The sequence below is a fragment of the Erinaceus europaeus genome, chromosome 8 (assembly GCF_950295315.1).
Source record: "Erinaceus europaeus chromosome 8, mEriEur2.1, whole genome shotgun sequence".
NCBI lineage: Eukaryota > Metazoa > Chordata > Mammalia > Eulipotyphla > Erinaceidae > Erinaceus > Erinaceus europaeus.
This window is the reverse complement of record NC_080169.1, coordinates 19,970,509-19,991,553: the sequence shown is the minus strand read 5'-3', so window position 1 is coordinate 19,991,553 and position 21,045 is coordinate 19,970,509. Positions and strand designations below refer to the sequence as shown.

General features: G+C 39.3%; 1 protein-coding gene across 1 annotated transcript in view; it reads right to left on the bottom strand.

The window, feature by feature from the left end:
- Window positions 1-21,045, bottom strand: part of VPS13B (vacuolar protein sorting 13 homolog B) — a 634,327-nt gene that overhangs the window by 150,888 nt on the left and 462,394 nt on the right. The window contains exons 36-38 of the mRNA XM_060195774.1: window positions 15,690-15,892; window positions 12,222-12,429; window positions 11,769-11,953 (exon numbers count right to left, since the gene is read on the bottom strand). Of these exons, the coding sequence (XP_060051757.1) occupies window positions 11,769-11,953; window positions 12,222-12,429; window positions 15,690-15,892 (596 nt within the window). The remainder of the gene's footprint in view (window positions 1-11,768; window positions 11,954-12,221; window positions 12,430-15,689; window positions 15,893-21,045) is intronic.

The following is a 21,045-nucleotide window of genomic DNA, read 5'->3' as shown; positions in this document are numbered from 1 at the left end:
TGGATGTAAAACACTTAGTGTTCAATTCAGCACTGTTACCCATCACTCAAAACCATTTATTATTGTGTTCACTGAGTACACAGAACTTCTTCCTTTCCTTTATTTCCTAAGAGCCTGGCTCTGACTCTTATTTCCCTAAAGCCCCTCAAGACTTCTTTTTTTCTTTTCTGCATTTCAACAACAATGAATCTCATAATTCGCTTTGAGCACCTCTCCTAAAGATGATGGATAGGAGCAAATCCTTCCGGGATATATTAGTACAGCTGCTAGTGGACAGGAGGTGCTTAGAAAATAAAACATTAATGATTCCTGGAACATATGTGCAGTTACAAGTGAAGTGCCCAATACAACTAAAAAGCAACACCCAAGAATACTTCCTTTTATTCTAAGCTCTGTGTGGAAAAGGCAGATCATAATAGATTGCAAATAACTCTCTGAAGGAGGCTATGTATGCAGTATTGCTATGTGCTGATAGCACAAACTGATTTAACAGGTATATGTGCTTTTGAATTATAGGACATTTAGTCAAATTTAAAGTTACCAACCAGATTAAAAAATGTATGCATATATATATATATATATATATATAGTTGGAGAGGGAGAACAGGAGGGAGAGAAAGGACCAAAGTGCTTTTCAACTCTAGCAAATGGTAGTACTGGGGATTGAACCAGTAGCCTCTGGGGTTCCAGACATACAAGCTGGTGTTTTAATAAGCTGAACTATCTCTGTGGCCAAAAATCCAATTTTTAACTCATTGCATATTACTGTCTGACTTGAAACACTTTCTCGTATGAGAATGAGCAAGAATAAAATCCACATAACTGCAAAACTTAATGAAACTTTACTTCAAACTATGGATAAGTACATATAAGATAAAAATGTTCTGAGAAAACTGAATAGTATTAAATCAGCAGTAAGTGACAGACATTAAGTATCACATTGCAAAAATAGAAAATTACTTCATATGTGAAGTTTTCATCATTGTTGGAACTGGGAGAGTAATTACAGAATCTGTGAAGCTGCTTTGTGCTGTGTAGTCACTGCATTAAAAAGAAAGCAGTGGCCAAGAAGGACATTGATGTTAAGCAAATTGGAAGGATGAAAATACTCATATGTGTCAGGAAGACAGAGAGAGGAACTTGCTAACCTGTATTTTGGAAGAATTCAAGGGGAAGACACTGAAAGATGTCTAAAGGGTGTGAGGCTTTTCTCCAGATGCAGACAGCCTTTGATGTGCAAAGAGAAATAGCTTTGCCAGATATTTACAAAGGAGGAAAATTGGAAAAACCACAGCAAAAAGGGGTAAATTTTTAGAGAGGCAGTCTTTCTTGTGGTCACTTGCCTGTGCTGATTTTCCTGAAGTCTACAGAACATACACAAAAGGCCTCCCTTTTGGAAGAATAGAAAACACTGCACTGATCTTAGGGTCAGTCACACTGGAAAGAAGCAGCTGACTGTAACATCATCACTGACCTGGAGTCTGTAAAGCCATTCAGAGTGAATAACAGAGCGCTAAGAGAGATGCAATACAGAATGAGTCCATGGGACTTACAATGACTCCTAATTCACAAATTGGTAAAACTTAATCTTACCTATGGCCATAGTTGACTGGGTCAAGAGTACTAGACACCAAATTTAGGTCAGTGAGAAATGTGGAACTGGACTGCAGGCTGGATTTGTAAACATAACTCTTGAGAGTGAAGAGGGAAGAATACTAGTCTAGTGAAAAGGAAGAATATGGCAAATTTGGGGAAAGGAGCTGAGAACAGTGATAGTGAATAAATACTTCACTAATATCTGCTAGTCTTGAAACCTGGCTGCCTTTTACCCTTGACATCTAGGATGCCCTGCTGTATATTACTCTGTTTTATGGTAAGTCAGTATAGTGGAGTTTCTGCTACCTGTAATCCAGGTGGTACCATGTCAGAGACCACTGCCTATACCTAGGGGAAAGATGGTATAGGAGGAGGAGCTATTCCACAGGAGCTGTTCTTCATCAGTGAAAGCATTCTATTGGCCATATACAAAGCCAGCATGCCTAGCATTAATTGTGATAGGAATATACAAAACGAATGGCAGCAAAGTCCTAAGAGTAACATCTTTCTTGAGCTAATGCAGTAGAATTCAGGTTCTTTGATGAACTGATGCTGTTAACAATGATAATGACTGCAGCTATAATTTGTTTTGTAAAAACTTACTAAGCCTTTAACTAGATAAGGCAATATGCCAGGTGTTTTATATACATCATCTCTATTAGTCACAACTCTTCAAGGCACCGGGAGTAGGAACTTTGTTGGGAAGGCAGGTAGGGAAAAGAAAAGATACTAAGTGTGTTGAATTCACTCAGGGTTCAAAATCTGGCCACACGTCTCAGGCTGGATTTGTAAACATAACTCTTGAGAATGAAGGGGGAAGAAGACTAGTCTAGTGAAAAGGAAGAATATGGCAAATTTGGGGAAAGGAGCTGAGAAAGTAGGTCTCACTGTCTCACAAAGTTTCTTTCTTTCTTTCTTTCTTTCTTTCTTTCTTTCTTTCTTTCTTTTTTTTTTTTTTTGTCTCCAGGGTCATTGCTGGGGCTCAGTGCCTGCACCATGAATCCACTACTCCTGGAGGCCATTTTTTCCCCTTGTTGCCCTTGTTGTAGCCTTATTGTGGTTATCACTGTTGTTGATGTAATTCATTGTTAGATAGGACAGAGAAATGGAGAGAGGAGGGGAAGACAGAGAGGGGGAGAGAAAGACAGACACCTGCAGACCTGCTTCACTGCCTGTGAAGCGACTCCCCTGCAGGTGGGGAGCCAGGGGTTCGAACCGGAATCCTCATGCCAGTCCTTGCGCTTTGCGCCATTTGTACTTAACCCGCTGCGCTACCGCCCGACCCCTAGAAAGTTTCTTTTCTTCCCTGCTTTACGTGCTTCCTTTTTTCTTCTAGGGCTTTTCTGGGGTTTGTGCCTGCATGACTTAACTACTCTAGGTGGATTCTCTCTCTTTTTTTTTTTAGAGGGAAGGAAGACACCCAAAGCACCACTCCACTCTTTCTGAAGCTTCCTTCTACATGGTGCTCCATGTGGTGGTGGGCCTGAACTTAGGTCCTGGCACATGATAAAATGTGTGCTCTGTCCCTCTCAGAAGGTTTCTTTTTAAATTTCTTTATTGGAGGCTTAGTGGTTTATAGTGGACAGTGAAATACCATAGTTTGTACATGCATAGCATTTCCCAGTTTTCCACATAACAATAAACCCCCCACTAGGTCCTCTGCCATCATGTGCCAGGACCTGAACCCTCCCTCACCAACCCCAGTCTTGTACTTTGGTGCAGTACACCAACTCCGGTCCAAGTTCTGCTTTGTGTTTCCTCTTCTAATCTTGTTTTTCAACTTTTGCCTATGAGTGACATCATCCCATGTTCATGCCTCACAAGGTTTCTATGGCGTCCTAGTATTGCTCAAACTTAGGGATGCTGAGTCACATGACAAAGTTAGTAAAGATTGGTGTATAAGCAGATGCCAAGGGATGAATTTACCAGAGATGTTTAACTACCCAGCAGCTCAGATACTTATGTTACCCCCAGGAAGTATATGATTTTCTCCCTGTAGACAGACTTCACTAACAGCCAAACTACCAGAAGATTGTTTCAATGGTTAACAGATCTGAATGTCATACAAAGAGATTTGACAGTTGCTACATTTGTTCCATAAAGAGTATTTAGCTACCAGATGAAGCAGGCACTTGGGCACCATTTCTCTAGATGCTGCCAGAAAGTATTTTTGTTAACTACTACTTCTATTAACCCTCTAGACTTCTGGAGTTTACCAGTTCTCCTTCTGAAGGAAATATATATATATTGCCTCCAGGGTTATTGCTGGGGCTCAGTGCCTGCACCATGAATCCACTGCTCCTGGAGTTTATTCCCCCCCCCCCCTTTTGTTGCCCTTGTTGTGGTTATTATTGCTGATGTCATTCATTGTTGGATAGGACAGAGAGAAATGGAGAGGAGGGGAAGACAGAGGAGGAGAGAAAGATAGACATCTGCAGACCTGCTTCACCACCTGTGAAGTGACTCCCCTGCAGGTGGGGAGCTGGGGGCTTGACCCGGGATTCTTATGTCAGCCCTTGCTCTTTGCGCCACGTGCACTTAACCTTCTGTGCTACTGCCTGACCCCCATAAATCTTTTTATTTAATAATTATCTTTTTATTTATTGGGTAGAGGCAGCCAGAAATTGAGAAGAAGGGGGAGATAGGGAGAGAGACAGAGAGACACTTGCAGTACTGCTTCACCACTTGTGAAGCTTCCCCTCTGTAGGTGGGGACTGGGGGCTTGAACCTGGGTCCTTGAGCATTGCAACATATCACTCGGCCCCTGAAGGAAATAAATTTTTAACTATTTTTTAAAAATATTTATTTATTTATTTATTCTCTTTTATTGTCCTTGTTGTTTTATTGTTGTAGTTATTATTGTTGTTGTTATTGATGTTGTTGTTGGATAGGAGAGAGAGAAATGGAGAGAGGAGGGGAAGACAGAGAAGGGGAAGAGAAAGACAGACACCTGCAGACCTGCTTCACTGCCTGTGAAACGACTCCCCTGCAGGTGGGGAGCTGGGGGCTAGAACTGGGATCCTTATGAATTTTTAGCTATTTTAATACCTAGCAGGATACCCTGAATCCATCTTATATGTCTGGGGATGAAAAACATGTATTTTAAATAGTCTAAACTTTTTTTGGGTGTATCTCTGGTTTGAATCATTATTTCATAATTTAACAGTTTGAAATATAAGAATAATTTTATTTTCCTTACTTTCACATTTCTCTATAGAGTATAACAATATCACCTGAACTTATCATCCACAATGTCATCATGCCAGTGTTTCATGTACAGATTCAAGAAGGTAGATTTTGGAGCCAGAGAACCTCGAATGAAACAACAGTTTCCCAATTTTAAGTTTTGGGATTCAGTATTAGGTCTCAGTTGTTTCCCTATGATAAGCTGAGGATACTAGGAGCTTCTACAATGAACTGAGTTCTGTGATGTTATATATTGGTGGGCGTAAAACACAAAAAGATTGCAATACACTGCAACAAAAATAGCACCGATTTCAATCATTTCAATTCTCTTTGGTTTCCAAGTATACATTTTTTAAAATTCATTATTCTTCCAATGTGGTTTCACTTTGAATTTTATAATCATATTAGTGTTATTTTAAAAACTAATTTCCTTGACTTTTGTACTGGGTAAACAAAAGTGAATCTGACTCAAGTGCATTGATTCCTTTGGTTTACTATTCTTCTGTACCAGAAATAAACAAATGACAAAACTTACTTTTGTCCATTTTCTTTCTGTTATCAATGTGAATGTAACTGAACTGAGGTCTCTAGTCATAATTTTTTTTCATATATGAACAATGCACTAAAATGTGAATATTAAAAAAATGGTTTTTGGGGGTGGTGGTGGGGGTGGGTGCATAGCCCAGGTTTCAGCCTGACCTCTACCAAACTGAAAGGAGCTGATGTGGTTTCTTTCCTTTTCTCTCTCTGCCTCTCTCTCTTTTCTTTTCTTTTCTTTTTTATTAGTGATTTATTTACCTCTCTTACTTTCTCTGTCTCAATCTTTCAACCTGAAAAATGTAAATCATTTTTAATTCACAATGTGTATGAAATCACATAGCCTTAGTAGTAAATTATTTTTCCCAATTGAGCTAATTTCCCAAATCACAAATCAATTTCTTCCATATAAATGTATAGTTCCATTTTAAGTATTTTATTTATTTGAGTGAGAGAGACAGACAGACAGACAGGGAGATCCAGAGCACCATTCAGCTCTGGCTTATGGTGGTATTAGGGATTAAACCTGGAACCTCTGAGCCTCAAATATGAAAGATACTAAAAACTATGTTTAAACCTTATTAAACTTTTCTGAAAAATGATGGTGTTTATTACAGGGGAGGATGGGCACCGAATTTTGGAGGTAGGTATGCTGTGGAAATGTATCCCTGTAGTCTTATAATTTTGTAAACCATTATGAAATCACCAATGTGTGTGTGTGTATATATATATCTGAAATTCTTTGTTGATGAGAAACATTATAAAGTGGAAATTAAACTACAGATATGTATTTCTGCTCATTTGCTAATTATATTTACATTTTCTCAAAGTGTAGATCTGAAAGTGTCTAATTTTTCTCTTGTAAATTTTTTGTGTGTGTGTGAACTGTGTTAACTTTTCCCTAAACATTTGTTTTTCTTTTTCTCTGACTTAATACCAAGAATTCTGTGTAAGCCCTAGATTGTCTTGTACTGGAGGAATTCCTAGCTTTAGCTCTTATATATTTTCTTTTAATCCCTACATTATGTTGTTAATACCAAACTCATGTTCCATTTGGGATGCATTGGATCGACCTTCTCGTGGTGCATCCCGTGAGTACCCATTCACTGGGGAAACTGACGATTCTTCCTAGCCGACTGAATCCACATGGATCCCAGTCACTTTCAAAGCCAGCAACAAGCAGCTCCTGACAGCTTTCAATCTGACCTGTTGACTGGCTACGGAAGAAGGGCAAACGCTAGAAGAAGAAGAAGATGTTCCATTTCACTTCTCTTTAAAAATAAAAGGATTTATTTAATTTCTTGTATATGAGGGAACATTTCACACAGAGGGAGATAGACAGATACACACAGACACATCACTATTCTAGTATACAAAGCACTGAGGACTGAACCTGGAACCTCAAGAATGAATTTCCAATGCTTTAGTAGTTGAACTATTTCCCTAGCCATACCCATGTTACTTTTTAAACTTTGCCTCCCTTCTTTTAAAACTGCTTCATGCTGTGAAGATATCTTAGTAGTAAAGGCACGGTACTTGCACATTTAAGATTTCAGGTTCACTCAATCCAGAGTTGCATATGCTACAGTTGAATGGATACTGCCAAAATGGAATCCTTAGTAGAAAGTGTGCACACTACGAATAATAGAAAGCAATTTTTATGTGCCAGTCACAGTGCCAAAACCTCTTTTATTTATACTAATTTATGTAGCACAACATTCTAGGTTGATGATATTACCTTAAATTACAGGTTCTATTTTACTGATAATCTAACTATACTAACACTTAAAACTTAACATGCTAATGGAGACACGGAACTTTGGTGGTGGGTGCAGTATGCAACTATACCCCTGTGATCTTATAATACTGTAAACCATGATTAAATCACTAAACAAAAAAAAAAGAGGGAAAGTTAAACACAAAAAAATTATAAAAGGATCATAAAAGAAGCTCCTTTTGTTTTTGTGAACTTCAATTTTAGGCTCATTATTCAGAACCGATTGTTAGCTTGATTTAATATTACAGACATTCATATTTTTTCACTACAATTGCAAAATAAATGATATACATTTATATGAGGAGACTGTTTTGTTGGGTAGTATGCCAGCTCCACCTGGCTTCTGCTTAACCAAGCACTGGTATGTCTATATAGGGATTGGTTTGATCCCACTCAAAACTGCAGTCTATTTACATAAATCACTTTTATATTTACATAAAGCACCACCCTCCCTCTAGGGCATTGGTGGTTCAGTGGTAGAATTCTCACCTGCTCCGCCCCCTCTCCTTGTCACACCCTGATTTGCACCACTTTTCTCTCCACCCTCTCTATGTCACATCCTGTTCACACCCTACTTGGAAAGTATATAAGGACAGCATTGTTCGTTTTAGTTTAGCTTAGCTCGGCTTAGAATGTGCTGTGTTCTACATGAATAAAGAGATACTGCATACAGCTCAACCATGAGTCCCGGGTCATCTGTCTCCAGTCAGTGATGCTCAGCCCGGCACTGTTTAAAAATCCCATTACCAATTATTGAAAGATATATAAACAGACATTCAAGTACTCTGTATAAATGGACTCTACAAGGTCAGATTTTTATAAACTAAGTGGTCTTCAAAAAGAAAAATTATACAAACTCTGTTTTAAGGACTAAAACCAAGGAGATCAACTTATCTTTGTATTTGGGAACTAGCCTCTGCCTAGGAGGCAATGAGGTTGGCGGGATATTCAGTGATTTTACTAAGAGCCTATATATTGTAATGACATTAGACTGTGTGTTTGTGGTGGATAATACCACTGAAACAGAACACAGTGCATCCAGACATAAGTCAGTTTATAAAATGAAAATGCATTCAATAGTTCTATAAAATAACAAGTGACACTTTTGAACAATATAAAGATATGGACATTCATATATTCATTCATCTATTCAATACATTTGTAATCTGTCAAGAGACATAATGGCAAATCAAACATGATCATTTCCTCTGGATATGGATATACAGTCAAAATGTACGGAAAAAGCTAAGAAACTGCACAAGATTATTATGGTTTTGTATTATATTCTACGGTTTTAGATGAAGGCGTATCTAACTATACGCCTTGTCTTGATGCTGAATGCGAGCAACTACTAAAGCAGTATGATGAGTCGGGCGACCCAGATGTGGCCGACCATCTCATTGCCTCCCTGGATACAGCACGCCAATCCAGCTGGCAACAACTCACAGAAAGTCTGAACTTCACCCACTCAAGTAGGAAGGCCTGGAAGCTTCTCCATAGTCTGGGTGCCGGTAGCCAACCCTCTCCCGTCTCCCATTCTCCCGTATCTCCAAACTCAGTGGCCAGTCACCTAACTCAAGTTGGACGTGCTAAGATCGAACCCAGTCTGGAAAAGAGAAATTTCCCATGAGTGGTCATCCCACTTCCGTTTATCTTGTCCATCTCCAAAACTCTCTCCCTTTACACTGTCTGAACTGGAAGACGCTTTGAAGAGGGTTAAACCTGGAACGGCTGCTGGCTATGATAACATCACCCCAGAACTCATTCTTAACTTGGGCCCCGCGGCAAAGAAGTGGCTCACTACATTCCTATCCCACATCTTGGAATCCGAATCTATGCCCAAAATTTGGCGTCGTGCGAAGATAATAGCAGTTTTGAAACCAAAGAAAGACCCAACACTGGCCACCAGCTATAGACAAATTTCTCTCCTCTCCATGTGTTACAAACTCCTTGAGAGGCTGCTTCTGTCACGTATTTCTCCTCTTACAGAGAAATTCCTATCACCCGCCCAAGCTGGTTTCCGCCCAGGAAGATCTACCTGCGAACAAGCCCTGGCCCTCTCAACTTACATTGAAAATGGATTCCAGAAGAATTTAAAGACGGGTGCTATCTTTGTTGATCTCACAGCAGCCTATGACACGGTCTGGCATCGTGGTCTCCTAGTCAAGATCTCAAGATGCCTGCCTCCATGGGTGGCCAACACTATATCGTTTCTTCTCCAAAACAGAAGATTCCGGGTGCATCTGGGTGACAAGTCTAGCAGAGGGAGACTTGTCTCAAGTGGCCTCCCCCAGGGCTCTGTTCTGGCTCCTACGCTATTTAATATTTACATCAATGACCTTCCAGAAACTTCTTCAAGGAAGTTCATCTACGCCGATGACATCTGCTGTGCAACTCAGGCATCCAAGTTCAACATCCTCGAGGAAACACTCACGAAAGACATGTCTCTGATATCTGATTACTGTAAAAAATGGTGACTAATCCCTAGCACTGCAAAAACGGTATCATCTGTTTTCCATCTACACCATGCCTCGGCCTCGCGTGAGCTTAATGTGCAGCTTGACGTTACGAGAATCCGGCATGAAGCCCAGCCAGTCTATCTTGGCGTTACTCTCGATCGCACTCTGTCATTTCACAAACATCTCATAAAAACTGCAGCAAAGGTGGGCGCGAGGAATAACATCATTGCAAGACTGGCCAGCTCCTCATGGGGCGCGAGCGCTTCCACACTACGATAATCTCTGGCATTATGTTATTCCACTGCAGAATACTGTGCCCCAGTATGGTTCCATAGCTCCCATGTCCACTTGGTCAATTCCAAATTATATTCCTCCATGAGGATAATTTCTGGAACCATCCATTCCACCCCGGTTTCATGGCTGCCAGTTCTTAGCAACATCGCCCCGCCAGATATTCGTCGGGATGCGGCATCATCTAAGTTCATTTCCCACTCTACGCTCGACCGGACCTGCCAATATACGCGGATATCTTCGTCCACCCTGTCCAACGCTTGACGTCTCATCACCCAATCTGGTCTCCTACGCCTACACTGAACTTCTCTGTTTCAGACTCTTGGAAACAGAGCTGGCAGTCAGCTGAGGTAAAGAACAAACACCTCATCACAGACCCCTGCAAGCGTCAACCCGGCTTTGACCTAGCACGTTATGATTGGGCCCTCCTCAATCGCTATCGAACAGGCCATGGCCGGTGTGCCGCTATGTTCCATCGCTGGGGAACTGCCCCTGCGGCTCCAGACAGACTATGACCCACATAGTCAACGACTGCCGCCTCTCCAGATTCAAAGGAGGTCTCGAAACTTTACATCAGGCTCAACCTGACGCTGTTAACTGGCTACGGAAGGGCAAACGCTAGAAGAAAAAGATGAAGGCAGTATCATACTTGCAGACGGTACTCAGGAGAAACTCTCTGGAGTAGATAGCATTTAACCTACTTGGAGGTGTAAACAAAAATTCAGCAAAGAAAGAAAATACTAAGTGGAGAGAGTGTGGTAGGGAAGTGGGAGGTCACACAGGCTTATTTGAAAAATGTTAAACAGGTTATCTGACCACAGCAAAGTTCAGAGGAAAGGAACAAAAGGTAAAATTGAATGGAAGATGGAGAGGTTCTGTAACACCCGTCTACTGGGGTGATAGAACTGACTCTGGTATTGCTTGGGGAGGTGATACAATCTGCCTGGTCTTTAAAAACTTAATAGGGGGAGTCGGGCAGTAGCACAGTGGATTAAGCGCATGTGGCGTGAAGCACAAGGATGGGTATAAGGATCCTGGTTCAAGCCCTAGGCTCCCCACCTGCAGGGGTGTCGTTTTACAGACGGTGAAAAAGGTCTGCAGGTGTCTATCTTTCTCTCCCCATCTGTCTTCCCCTCCCCTCTCCATTTCTCTCAGTCCTACCCAACAATGACGACATCAATAACAATAACAATAACTACAACAACAATAAAAACTAGAGCAACAAAAGGGAAAATAAATTAAAAAAAAATAAAGAAAAAAACCCCTTAATATGATAGATGGAAAGAGAGACTGAAGGCTAGAATTCTACTTAGGAAGCTCTTTAAGTGGCCTAGGCATCTGTGCATGAAGGAGGAATGAAGGGAAGGAAATTAACAGAAATTAGAGTTTGCTATGGTGCTGGTAAAATATTTCACCTAGATAGTGTACCTGCTTTGCCATGGTGGCTCTCCTTCTCTCTGTCTCTCTACCTTTACAAGAAAAAAGTGAGTCCAGAGTGCTGAAGCCCCAGATGTGATGGGGAAAACAAGAACTCATTATGTATAAACCCTCTGGATAACTCTGCTTCTAGTCAGGGAAATAAAGGATTGAACTGCAAAGTACGTGTGCTTTGTCATGTATGTGACACAGGTTTGAGCCCAGCCACCACTGCACTGGGGGAAGCTAGTCCTGTGCTATCTTCCCCTCTCTCCCTCTGTCATGAGGTTTCTACCTGAAAATGTTGATCCACAGCGGTGAAGTTCTGACAATGAGTAAAATGAAATTTCTAACACACATGCATGTGCTCGTGTATGTATAGAAAAGTGTGTGTTTCTTTCTGAGAGGATCAATGGAAATAACTGTATGCTGCAAACATCTTGCCTAGTATCTGATCAACACTTTCCGACAATGCTTTTATCTTTAGATGAAGAGATACTACATACCTGTAGCACATCACCAAGGTCAGCTGTACTAATATCTGGATCCTCTGTTGTGTTGAAGGGGACAGGGGTTATTCGCACGAGAGTCAACACTCTAGGTTCTGGATATCTCCATAGCATCATCCCTGGGGTGTCTTCAGTTTCATTGTAAAAGAATACTTCATAGGCACCAGGCATTTTTATAGGTTCTGTTAAGTCAAAGTAGAACCAGTTGTATACTTTTGAAGGGGAATGTGCTTGATTACTTATGCAAAAAATTATGAATACAGACAAGCTATTTGATCATTTTTATAGAATTTGAAATAACATATCAAAACATTTCTCGAGGCTGAGTAGTAGTGTGTCATGTTTGTACTGCAGGTTTTAATATGGTTTTCAAGTGGTCTTAACAGGTTATCATTTAGTGAAAGTGCAGTTAAAACACAGACACATTAATACTGGAGCTGAATTACTTACCAGCATCCTGAATGTACTGGAACAGACCAGTCCGTAGATCATCTGAACTTTGTTCATTTTTAAATGGCTGATTCTTTTCCAAAGGCGATGGCATTTGTGGTACTGCTTCAGAAATTGGCACTTCACAATTTCCTTCCTCATCAAGGTATCCATGGAGTAACTCATGTAGAAGAACTAAACAATTCAAATGTTCTTGACCCCAGAAAACCTTCAAAAGCATATGAAAACTTTTAGTGGCTTTCAAACACAAACCTTTGAGGAGGATAATTGGGCACAATCATTTGAATTAACAAAAGACTGTAATTATGTTTGATTTAATGACTGACAATAAGTGAGCTATAATTTCTAAGAGGTAATTGACCTATGGGACGAAATTTTATTGAGAAATTTATATAAAAATAAGAACATCAGTTATATAATTCACTGTATGAATTAACAGTCAGTTTTAAATGCCAAATTAATGATGACATTACATTGATGTGAGGTAATGTTTATAAAACAACTTAGCTAAGAGGAAAAAGAAGACCTAGTACTGTCTAAGAGAATGCAAAGAATATGCTGTAGGGCAAAAAAGTTAACAAAATAATAACTTTATGGAATGACTTCCCTTACTTTGTCATGAGATTAAATAAATATATGCTAACTATGATTTCTTTCCTTATACTTTTACTCTTCGCAGTAAGAGAGGGAACGTGCTCAATGAACCTCAGCTTAGAAGGATAAGCAATAAGAACAAAGGCAATAAAACCAATAATTGCAAGAGAATCAGATAATCTAAAATAGAAAGGAAAGACAGAGATACGAAATAATAGCCCTGGGTCAGTGAGGTACACAGTAGTTCGTGCACCACACTTTCATGCTCAAGGTCTCAGCCTCAATCTTGGATGCTACCATCTGCCAAGGCTAAGTAGGTAACCTACCAACGCACCTATACACATACCTACAAGCCTATTCAGTGAGGTAGAAATTAAAATGAAAAAAAAAATTAAAATGAAAAAAAAATAACCTTGTATCTTGTTACTAAGTCTTAATCTTAGGCTTAGGTCCAGCTCTCTGGAATTAAGCAGTGAAGAAATGTGAATGTACTAGTTATTAAAGTAAGTCTCCTTTTACCCCCATATCAATCTTACTTTTATTGAGCCCTGTATATAGGTGAAGGTTGGGGGGAGGGGGCTGGGTGATGGAGCATCTGGTTAAGCACACACATTACAACATGAAAGCACCTGGGTTCAAGCCCCTGGTCCCCACCTGCAGGGGGAAAGCTTCATGAGTGGTGAAACTGTGCTGCAGGGGCCTCCCTATCTATCTATCTCCCCCTTTCTCTAAATTTCTGGCTGTCTCTATCCAATAAATAAATAAATAGAAGATAATAAAAATTTTAAAAATAGGTGAAATGTAAACTGGGGAGTAGAATATGATGTGCCAATCTTAAATTGTGAAGAGATAATTGGTGACTTTATTATGTTGGGAAAACTCATTCCATGTGCATTTATTAAGACTTTTAATGTAGAGTTATTTTGCTGCCTTGGCAAAACAGTAATCCAATCAGTATTCTTCGAAAATATGACTACTTTAAGATTTAAAATTTTATTTTCATGAGAGAGACTAGAACACTGCTAATCTCTGGCTTATAATGATGCTAGTGATTAAACCTGGGACTTCTGGTGACTAAGGTATGCAAACCTGGTATGCTACCACTGTGTTATCTCCCTACTCCAAAAGTAATATTCTTTATGTAAAACACAAAACTATAAGCTTCTTGCTAAATTTCTCACAGATGTTAAAAATCACCAAAGCAATGTTATTTGGATCATTTGTATATATATATATAAAAAAGTGAAAAGGCTAAAGCAACACAAATTTTAGATGAAAAAAAAACCCTAGAAATTCATGTGTTTCCATTATTAACAAATAAGATATTTTCATTTTATAAATTTGTTACTCAGGATACTGGGGGAGGGCCCAGATCATATAAAAAATAAATTTTAAAACCACCCAAACATAGTATTCATTGGAAGAGTTAAGTTGGGTACCTCTGTACATTTCATACTAGGCTGTAAATCAAATGCATAAGAAGTTGTAGTGAGACTTACCTGTCACGTTTTAGTCATCAGACTTCATCATCTAAGGAAGCTACTATTAGGAAGTGGTTCTTAAATATTGCTAATGGCAGCGTGGTTGAAAAAAGTTAACTACTTTATAACTTAAAAATCTACTAGCAGAAAAAAAGGTGAGAGACCTACTAATTCTGCCGTTAGTTAAATGTCCAAGAGCAATGAAAATATCAGTACACACTAAAACTTGTTACAACAATAAACGTTAATCATAATAGCAAAGAGAGCGCAAATTTCCTTCAACTGATGAATGGATAAATAAAATGCAGCATATCCACACAGTGAAATACTATTTGGCCACTAAAAGGAGTGAAGTATTGGCACATGCTAAAGCATGTATAAATCTTGAGAACATTATGCTAACTGAAAAAAGTCAGTCACGGCTGGGAAATGAATTCAGCTTGTTGGAACACTAACTTGTAAGCCAGAAGTCCCAGAAGCTGGGAGTTGGGCGATAGTGCAGAGGTTTAAGCGCATGTGGCGCGAAGCGCAAGAACCGGGGGGAAGGATTCCAGTTCGAGCCCCAGGCTCCCTACCTCAGGGGAGTCACCTCACAAGTTGTGAAGTAGGTCTGTAGGTATCTATCTTTCTCTTCCCCTCTCTGTCTTCCCCTCCTCTCTCCATTTCTCTCCGTCCTATCCAACAATGACAACATCAATAACAACAACAATAATAACTACAACAATAAAAAAACAAGGGCAACAAAAGGGAAAAATAAATAAATATTTAAAAGAAAGAAAGAGAAAGAAAGAAAGAAAGAAAGAAAGAAAGAAAGGAAGGAAGGAAGGAAGGAAGGAAGGAAGGAAGAAAGAAAGGAAGAAAGAAAGAAAGAAAGAAGTCCCAGAAGCTATAGATTCAATCCCCAGCAACACCTTATGGCAGAGCTGAGCAGTGCTCTGGTCCATTCTGCCTCTCTCTTCTTTTATTCTCATTTAAAAAACAAGAAGTCAGTAACAAAAGACAGCATGTTGTGTGACTTCAATTATGTTAAATATCTAGAGCAGTCAAAGATGAAGAGACTGAGAGTAGATTAGAAGGGTCTAGAGAGAGAATTAGCATGCAGAGCAAATGTTAATAGGTACAAGGCTTTGGTATTTGTGAAAATGCTCTAAAACTGATTGTAGTGATGATTACAACTTTGTGTATGTGCTAAAAACAGACTCATAACCTTAATTAGGTGGAACTATATGGTAAATGAATTATATTTACATAAAACTGTTGAAAAAGTACAAACAATATATCATCTTTACTGCTGTAAGATTTTAAAATCAGGAAAACAGTTCAACTATAATGAGAACAACAAAAAGCAAGTTTAAAAAATTATGGGAAAAAAATGTAGCCAATCTTCACAAACCTGTAGCAGGCCTCCTCTTAAATCAATGGATATTTTTGGTGTGGTCTGTTCTGGGCCTGGATTGCCACTGTGTTTACACCATTTAGCTTCCAGACTGGCAGTAACACAACATGGGCCTATCAGAACTCGACTTCTTTCTTTGAGGCTTGTTTTAAGGAGAAAATCTTTTATGTTGAGTAGAAATGACGACCCAAGAATTACACCTGGAAAACAAAAAGAATTAGAGGGGTTGTATATTGTAATTCTTCATTGTCACAAAGATTGGCCAAAAGATGTCATTTTTTTGTTTGTTTGTTTTAAGAGTATTAATCTATCTTTAGTCATTCTTTTTTTTTTAAGCTGGCTTTCCCTCATACTTGCATGCATTTTATAGAATTCTAGTTATGAAGCAGGTAAACTTCATTCACATTCCTAACAAAGCAATATTTGCCAAAACATTATGACTTTTTCCATGTGTGAGCATTTTAAGTTTTATTAGTAAAGACATTTTCATTAAATTGTGCAACTTTTTAAAGCAACCATCTGCTTCATTTGTCTATTGCTAACATGATGGAAAAATGCAATTTTCTGTAATTTCTTAAAGTAACAGAGACTAGTGTATTATCGTTCAGTACTCAAGCTTTTGACTGGCTCATATTAAAATTCAAAACAATCAAGATATATAACATGTGCTTTCTAAAAATTTTCATTTAATCCAAACTTCACACATCATAACCACTTGAAGTTTACAAAGTCTTGAAAACAGATAGTGGCAGGTTATATTTATGAGGAAAACTAAATGTTGTAGTTCAAAGTAAATATACTCAGAAAAAGAATACACTTAAAAATGTAGGCTTTCTTTTGAACTTAGACTAGAACTGTAGATCAAAACCTTTTCATTAAACTAGTGACACACTTTTAAGATATTTGGATGCAAAACTGAAGTGGTGGGCTAACTTTCCCACAAGAAGCTCATAGTTAGAATTGTCATAGTAAATATTGAATTTCACCAGACCACATTTTTAATGGCCATGGTTTATTTTTCTAATGATATTTGATATCTAAAATAGATGAAAGATTAAAAAACACCTTATGACAATAGTATACATGTTTCAAAGTACAGTAACTACATTAGTTTTCCAGTTCTGTGTAACCTTGACAACTTCATGTATGGTGTACATTCCTAATGAAGATATAAAGAATTTTTTAAAATTTATTTATAAAATGAAAAATACTGACAAGACTATAGGATAAGAGGGGTACAATTCCACACAATTCCCACTACCAATATTTCGTATCCCATCCCCTCCCCTTTGAAAGCTTTCCTATTCTTGATATAAGGAATTTCTAACCTTCCAGAAATGACAACACACCCATAAAAAATGCCAGGTCTCAGATCTTCATTAAAGAGAATAATGGCAGAAAACAATTCTCTAACTGTTATCAAGTATATTACAGTATAAATTCATATTGACAAGACACTTATTAAGTGATAAATAACTAACTTAAAAATTTTCCATTTCCACAACTAATGTCTGTTTTCTAGTCCAGTTTCTAATCTGGGATTACCATGGAAACCATTGGTTTCTATAGCCTTCTTTCATCTATGACAAATTCTCTAGTTTTCATTTTCTTTCTCTTTTCACCTGACACTGTGGGACTACCCAGGTCAATTATTTTGTAGGCAATCTCTCAACTTGTTCTCCTCTATTTTCTTATCATTAGAATAAGGTTGTGCATTTTTGACAAGGGATGCCCTCTCAGTGAATCAGATTAGAATCATTGCTTCACTGCTCCTGGAGCTTTACCCCTAAAGGTGGAGTCTGGAGGCTTGAGCTCAGGTTGTTGAGCATGCTAACGTGTGCACTCAACTAAGCGTGCTACCACCTGGCACTGCATCAGCGCTCCTGAAGCTTCCCCACCCTGCAGATTGGGAGTAGTCTTGAACCTGGGTCCTTAAGCACAGTAATGTGTGTGCCCCCAGCAGTCATTCTTACTTATTATCCTAGTGACTAAAACCACCTTCAGCTATCTACCTATCTCTTCTTTATCAGAAATATTTTATCTGCCAAGTTTCTTCTTATTTGAGTTAAAATTCATTTTTTAATACTGTGTATTATATTTCACCCACCATGCAACAACTTTTTTTTTCTAGTTTATTTTCTTCACTGTTGGGGACTGTAATTTTTCTTATATAGTGTTACATATCTGACTTTCATATTATTTACATTTTTATGAGATGGTTTTCTAGGACAAATGAATGAAAGGAAGATTTGAAGATGAAGGTGGCACACAGCATTTGCTTTACCAGTTGGCCTGGGTCTCAGGGAGCATTAGGAGAGATCGTTTCATGGTGGAGCAGTGCTGTGGTGTCTCTACTGTTTCTTACTCCTTACTAAATAAGTAAAAAAGAAAGGAAGGAAGGAAGGAAGGAAGGAAGGAAGGAAGGAAGGAAGGAAGGAAGGAATCGGGTCCATGAGACAGTTCAAAAGTATCCCTGAGTTCATCCCCAGACCCCCCTCCCCTCCCCTCCCCCCTGTCTGGTTTCTTTTCTTCTGCTGCTCATTTCTTTTTTACCAGAGCACTGTTCAATTCTAGTTTATGTTGGTATCTCATATTAAATCTGAGACCCTGGAGTTTCAGGCATGAAAGATTTTTGATGTTTTTTTTTTTTTGGGGGGGTGAGGGGGACAGGAAGTATGATGGTTAGGAGTACAGTTTTTGACACATGGGTAATTACAAAAGGGACACAAATTGGAAGAGAAGTAAATAACCAGCCTATAGCCAACATCAATCAAAAGTGAACCACAACTAATTTTCTTGCAGGTACATAGCACAAAATCAAAGGGGAAAGGGGCCGAGGCAGAGCAGCTTTTACTCCACAGGTCATTATTATTAGTAGTAGTAGTATTATTATTAATTCCTGCACTCAGTGTCTGATGCACAGAGACCCTGCAGTTCAGGAAGGTGAAGACCCAGCTGCCGTTATATTTTAGCAACAGCAGGATTTAGTGACTGATTTTCTAGGCAATAGATCTCGAACTTCCCACGTTTCTAGGTTTTAGATTTGGAACTTTTCATGTTTCTAGGTATTGATTTTTGATACTTTCTGGAGTTTGATTTAACTCGAAGATAAGACTGAGATTCAAGGAGAACCAGTTGAAGTATAAAAATACATTTGAAAAAGTGATGCTTCTTGCTTTTTGGTTTTGAGAAAAATGAAGATGTAAGAGCTTCAGGCAGATACTATCTGGAGTTTGAGGATGAGATTGTGTTGTAAAGAAGGAAAGGATACTGCCACACCTAGAACCAGTTCTGGTGCCAGGTTTTTCATTTGTGAGGATGTTAGACATCAGAAAGCACAGAAATAAGTGCTGGCAAGGAAGTAGGGGGGAAAAGAACCCTTCTACACTGCTGGCGGAATTGTGAATTGGTTTAGTGCTTGTGGAAAATAGTCTAGAGATTTCTCAGAACATTAGAAATAGACTTACCCTATAATCTGGCAATTTCTACCTTTGAGATTTACCCAAAGAGCTTAAAAAGAGATCTACACACAGCTAAGCTTATAGCAGTGCTACTTGCAATAGCTCTCAGATGAAAGCAACCCAGGTAGCCAGTTCTTATCTATATAAGATATACCTATATCTATATGTATATGAATACTCCACTTTAAAAATTATAAAATCATCTCTTTCACCTCATCTTGGAGAAACCTCGAGGGAATCATATTAAGTGAGATAAGCAAGAAGGGCAAGGATGACTACTGGATGATACCACTTAGAGAGGGGCTTAAATAAAGAAAGAAGGGGAAAAACAATAGGGTGAAACTTGGACTGGATGTGGTATGTTGCAGCAAAACAAAGGTGTTGTTAAATTTCGGATGGCTCTTGCTGGGCGGGCTAGTTTCACGGCGGGTAACAGAGACGCGGAGACAACGGCTGGGCAGGGCAGCTGTATTTCTTTATTCAGGAACAACGATTCATAAACTAAGACAAACTAATCACCAAACAGAACTCTGCTGTCTCTTTGCGGCGGCGCAAGCACTCTCTCTTTCTCTGGAACTCAGGAACCCTCTCCCTTACTCTGGAACTCAGGAACTCTCGAACTCTCCTACTCGGGAACCCTCTGAAACTCTGGCACACTGGAACTCTCTCTTACTCTGTAACCCTGAAACTCTCGAACTCAGGAACTCAGGAACTCTGGCACTCTCAAACTCAGGAACCCTCTCCCGGGGTTCCTTGGGGCGGGGCCAAGCGGGCCCGCGAAATTAATAGGACTGATCCAATTCTCTTGGCGGGGGAGGGCTAGAACAAACCAATGTAAAGCATCGCAACCTGCAATTCCTAAAAGTGAAGCTGCGCGGGAAGCCACCTCTGGATGGTGAACCCCCCCCCCCCCCCAACAACTAAGACAGTATAGATTTAAATTTGTGTTTAAAATGACATGTCTTCGTAACAAAGGTTTCTCTCCTTGTGTATTAATGACCATGTTTATGTGTATGTTTAAAGTTTGGTAAACAGTAGCTTTAAGGTTAAATTCTTACTAGTCAAAGTTAAATGAAAAAGGTTTTCAATGTAATTCTCATAAAGATAAAATTAACTTACATTTAAAGTCTGAGGTAAAAATTAGTTAACAATCAATATATTTTAACTAAGGTGGTCTAAACAAAAGGTTAAATAGACTTGTTGCTATGTAAAACACTACCTTCTCTATTAGAAATGGTAGATCGCACAATGGCTATGCTAATTATTCTCATGCCTGAGGTTTCCTCTCCGGCCCACACATAGGGTGTGTCTCCATCTTGAATGGGTGTAACAAAAGGTTAAAAGACGTTGTTGATATGTAAAAGTCTCAAATTCCTTCTCTATTAGAAACGTTGGATCGTGCAGTAGATATGCTAATAACAAGTTTTGTTTCATAGTAAGTAAGTTGCAGCCAGCTGCCGGTGGGCCTCTAGGCCGTTCCCCGCCCCCATGCAATTGCCCGTCAAGTAGCCCCCCAGAGGCAAGAAATGTTTTTTTTTTCAGATATGGCCCCCTCAGGCCTTCCCTTGGCAACATGCTGGTTTTTGTTATATATGTTTCTGTTCACCCCACACCCTTGATACTATAGTCATTTAGTTAAAAAGAAAAGGGGGAATTGTCGTATGCTTTACATTGGTTTGTTCTAGCCCTCCCCCGCCAAGAGAATTGGATCAGTCCTATTAATTTCGCGGGCCTGCTTGGCCCCACCCCAAGGAACCCCGGGAGAGGGTTCCTGAGTTCGAGAGTGCCAGAGTTCCTGAGTTCCTGAGTTCGAGAGTTTCAGGGTTACAGAGTAAGAGAAAGTTCCAGTGTGCCAGAGTTTCAGAGGGTTCCCAAGTACGAGAGTTGGAGAG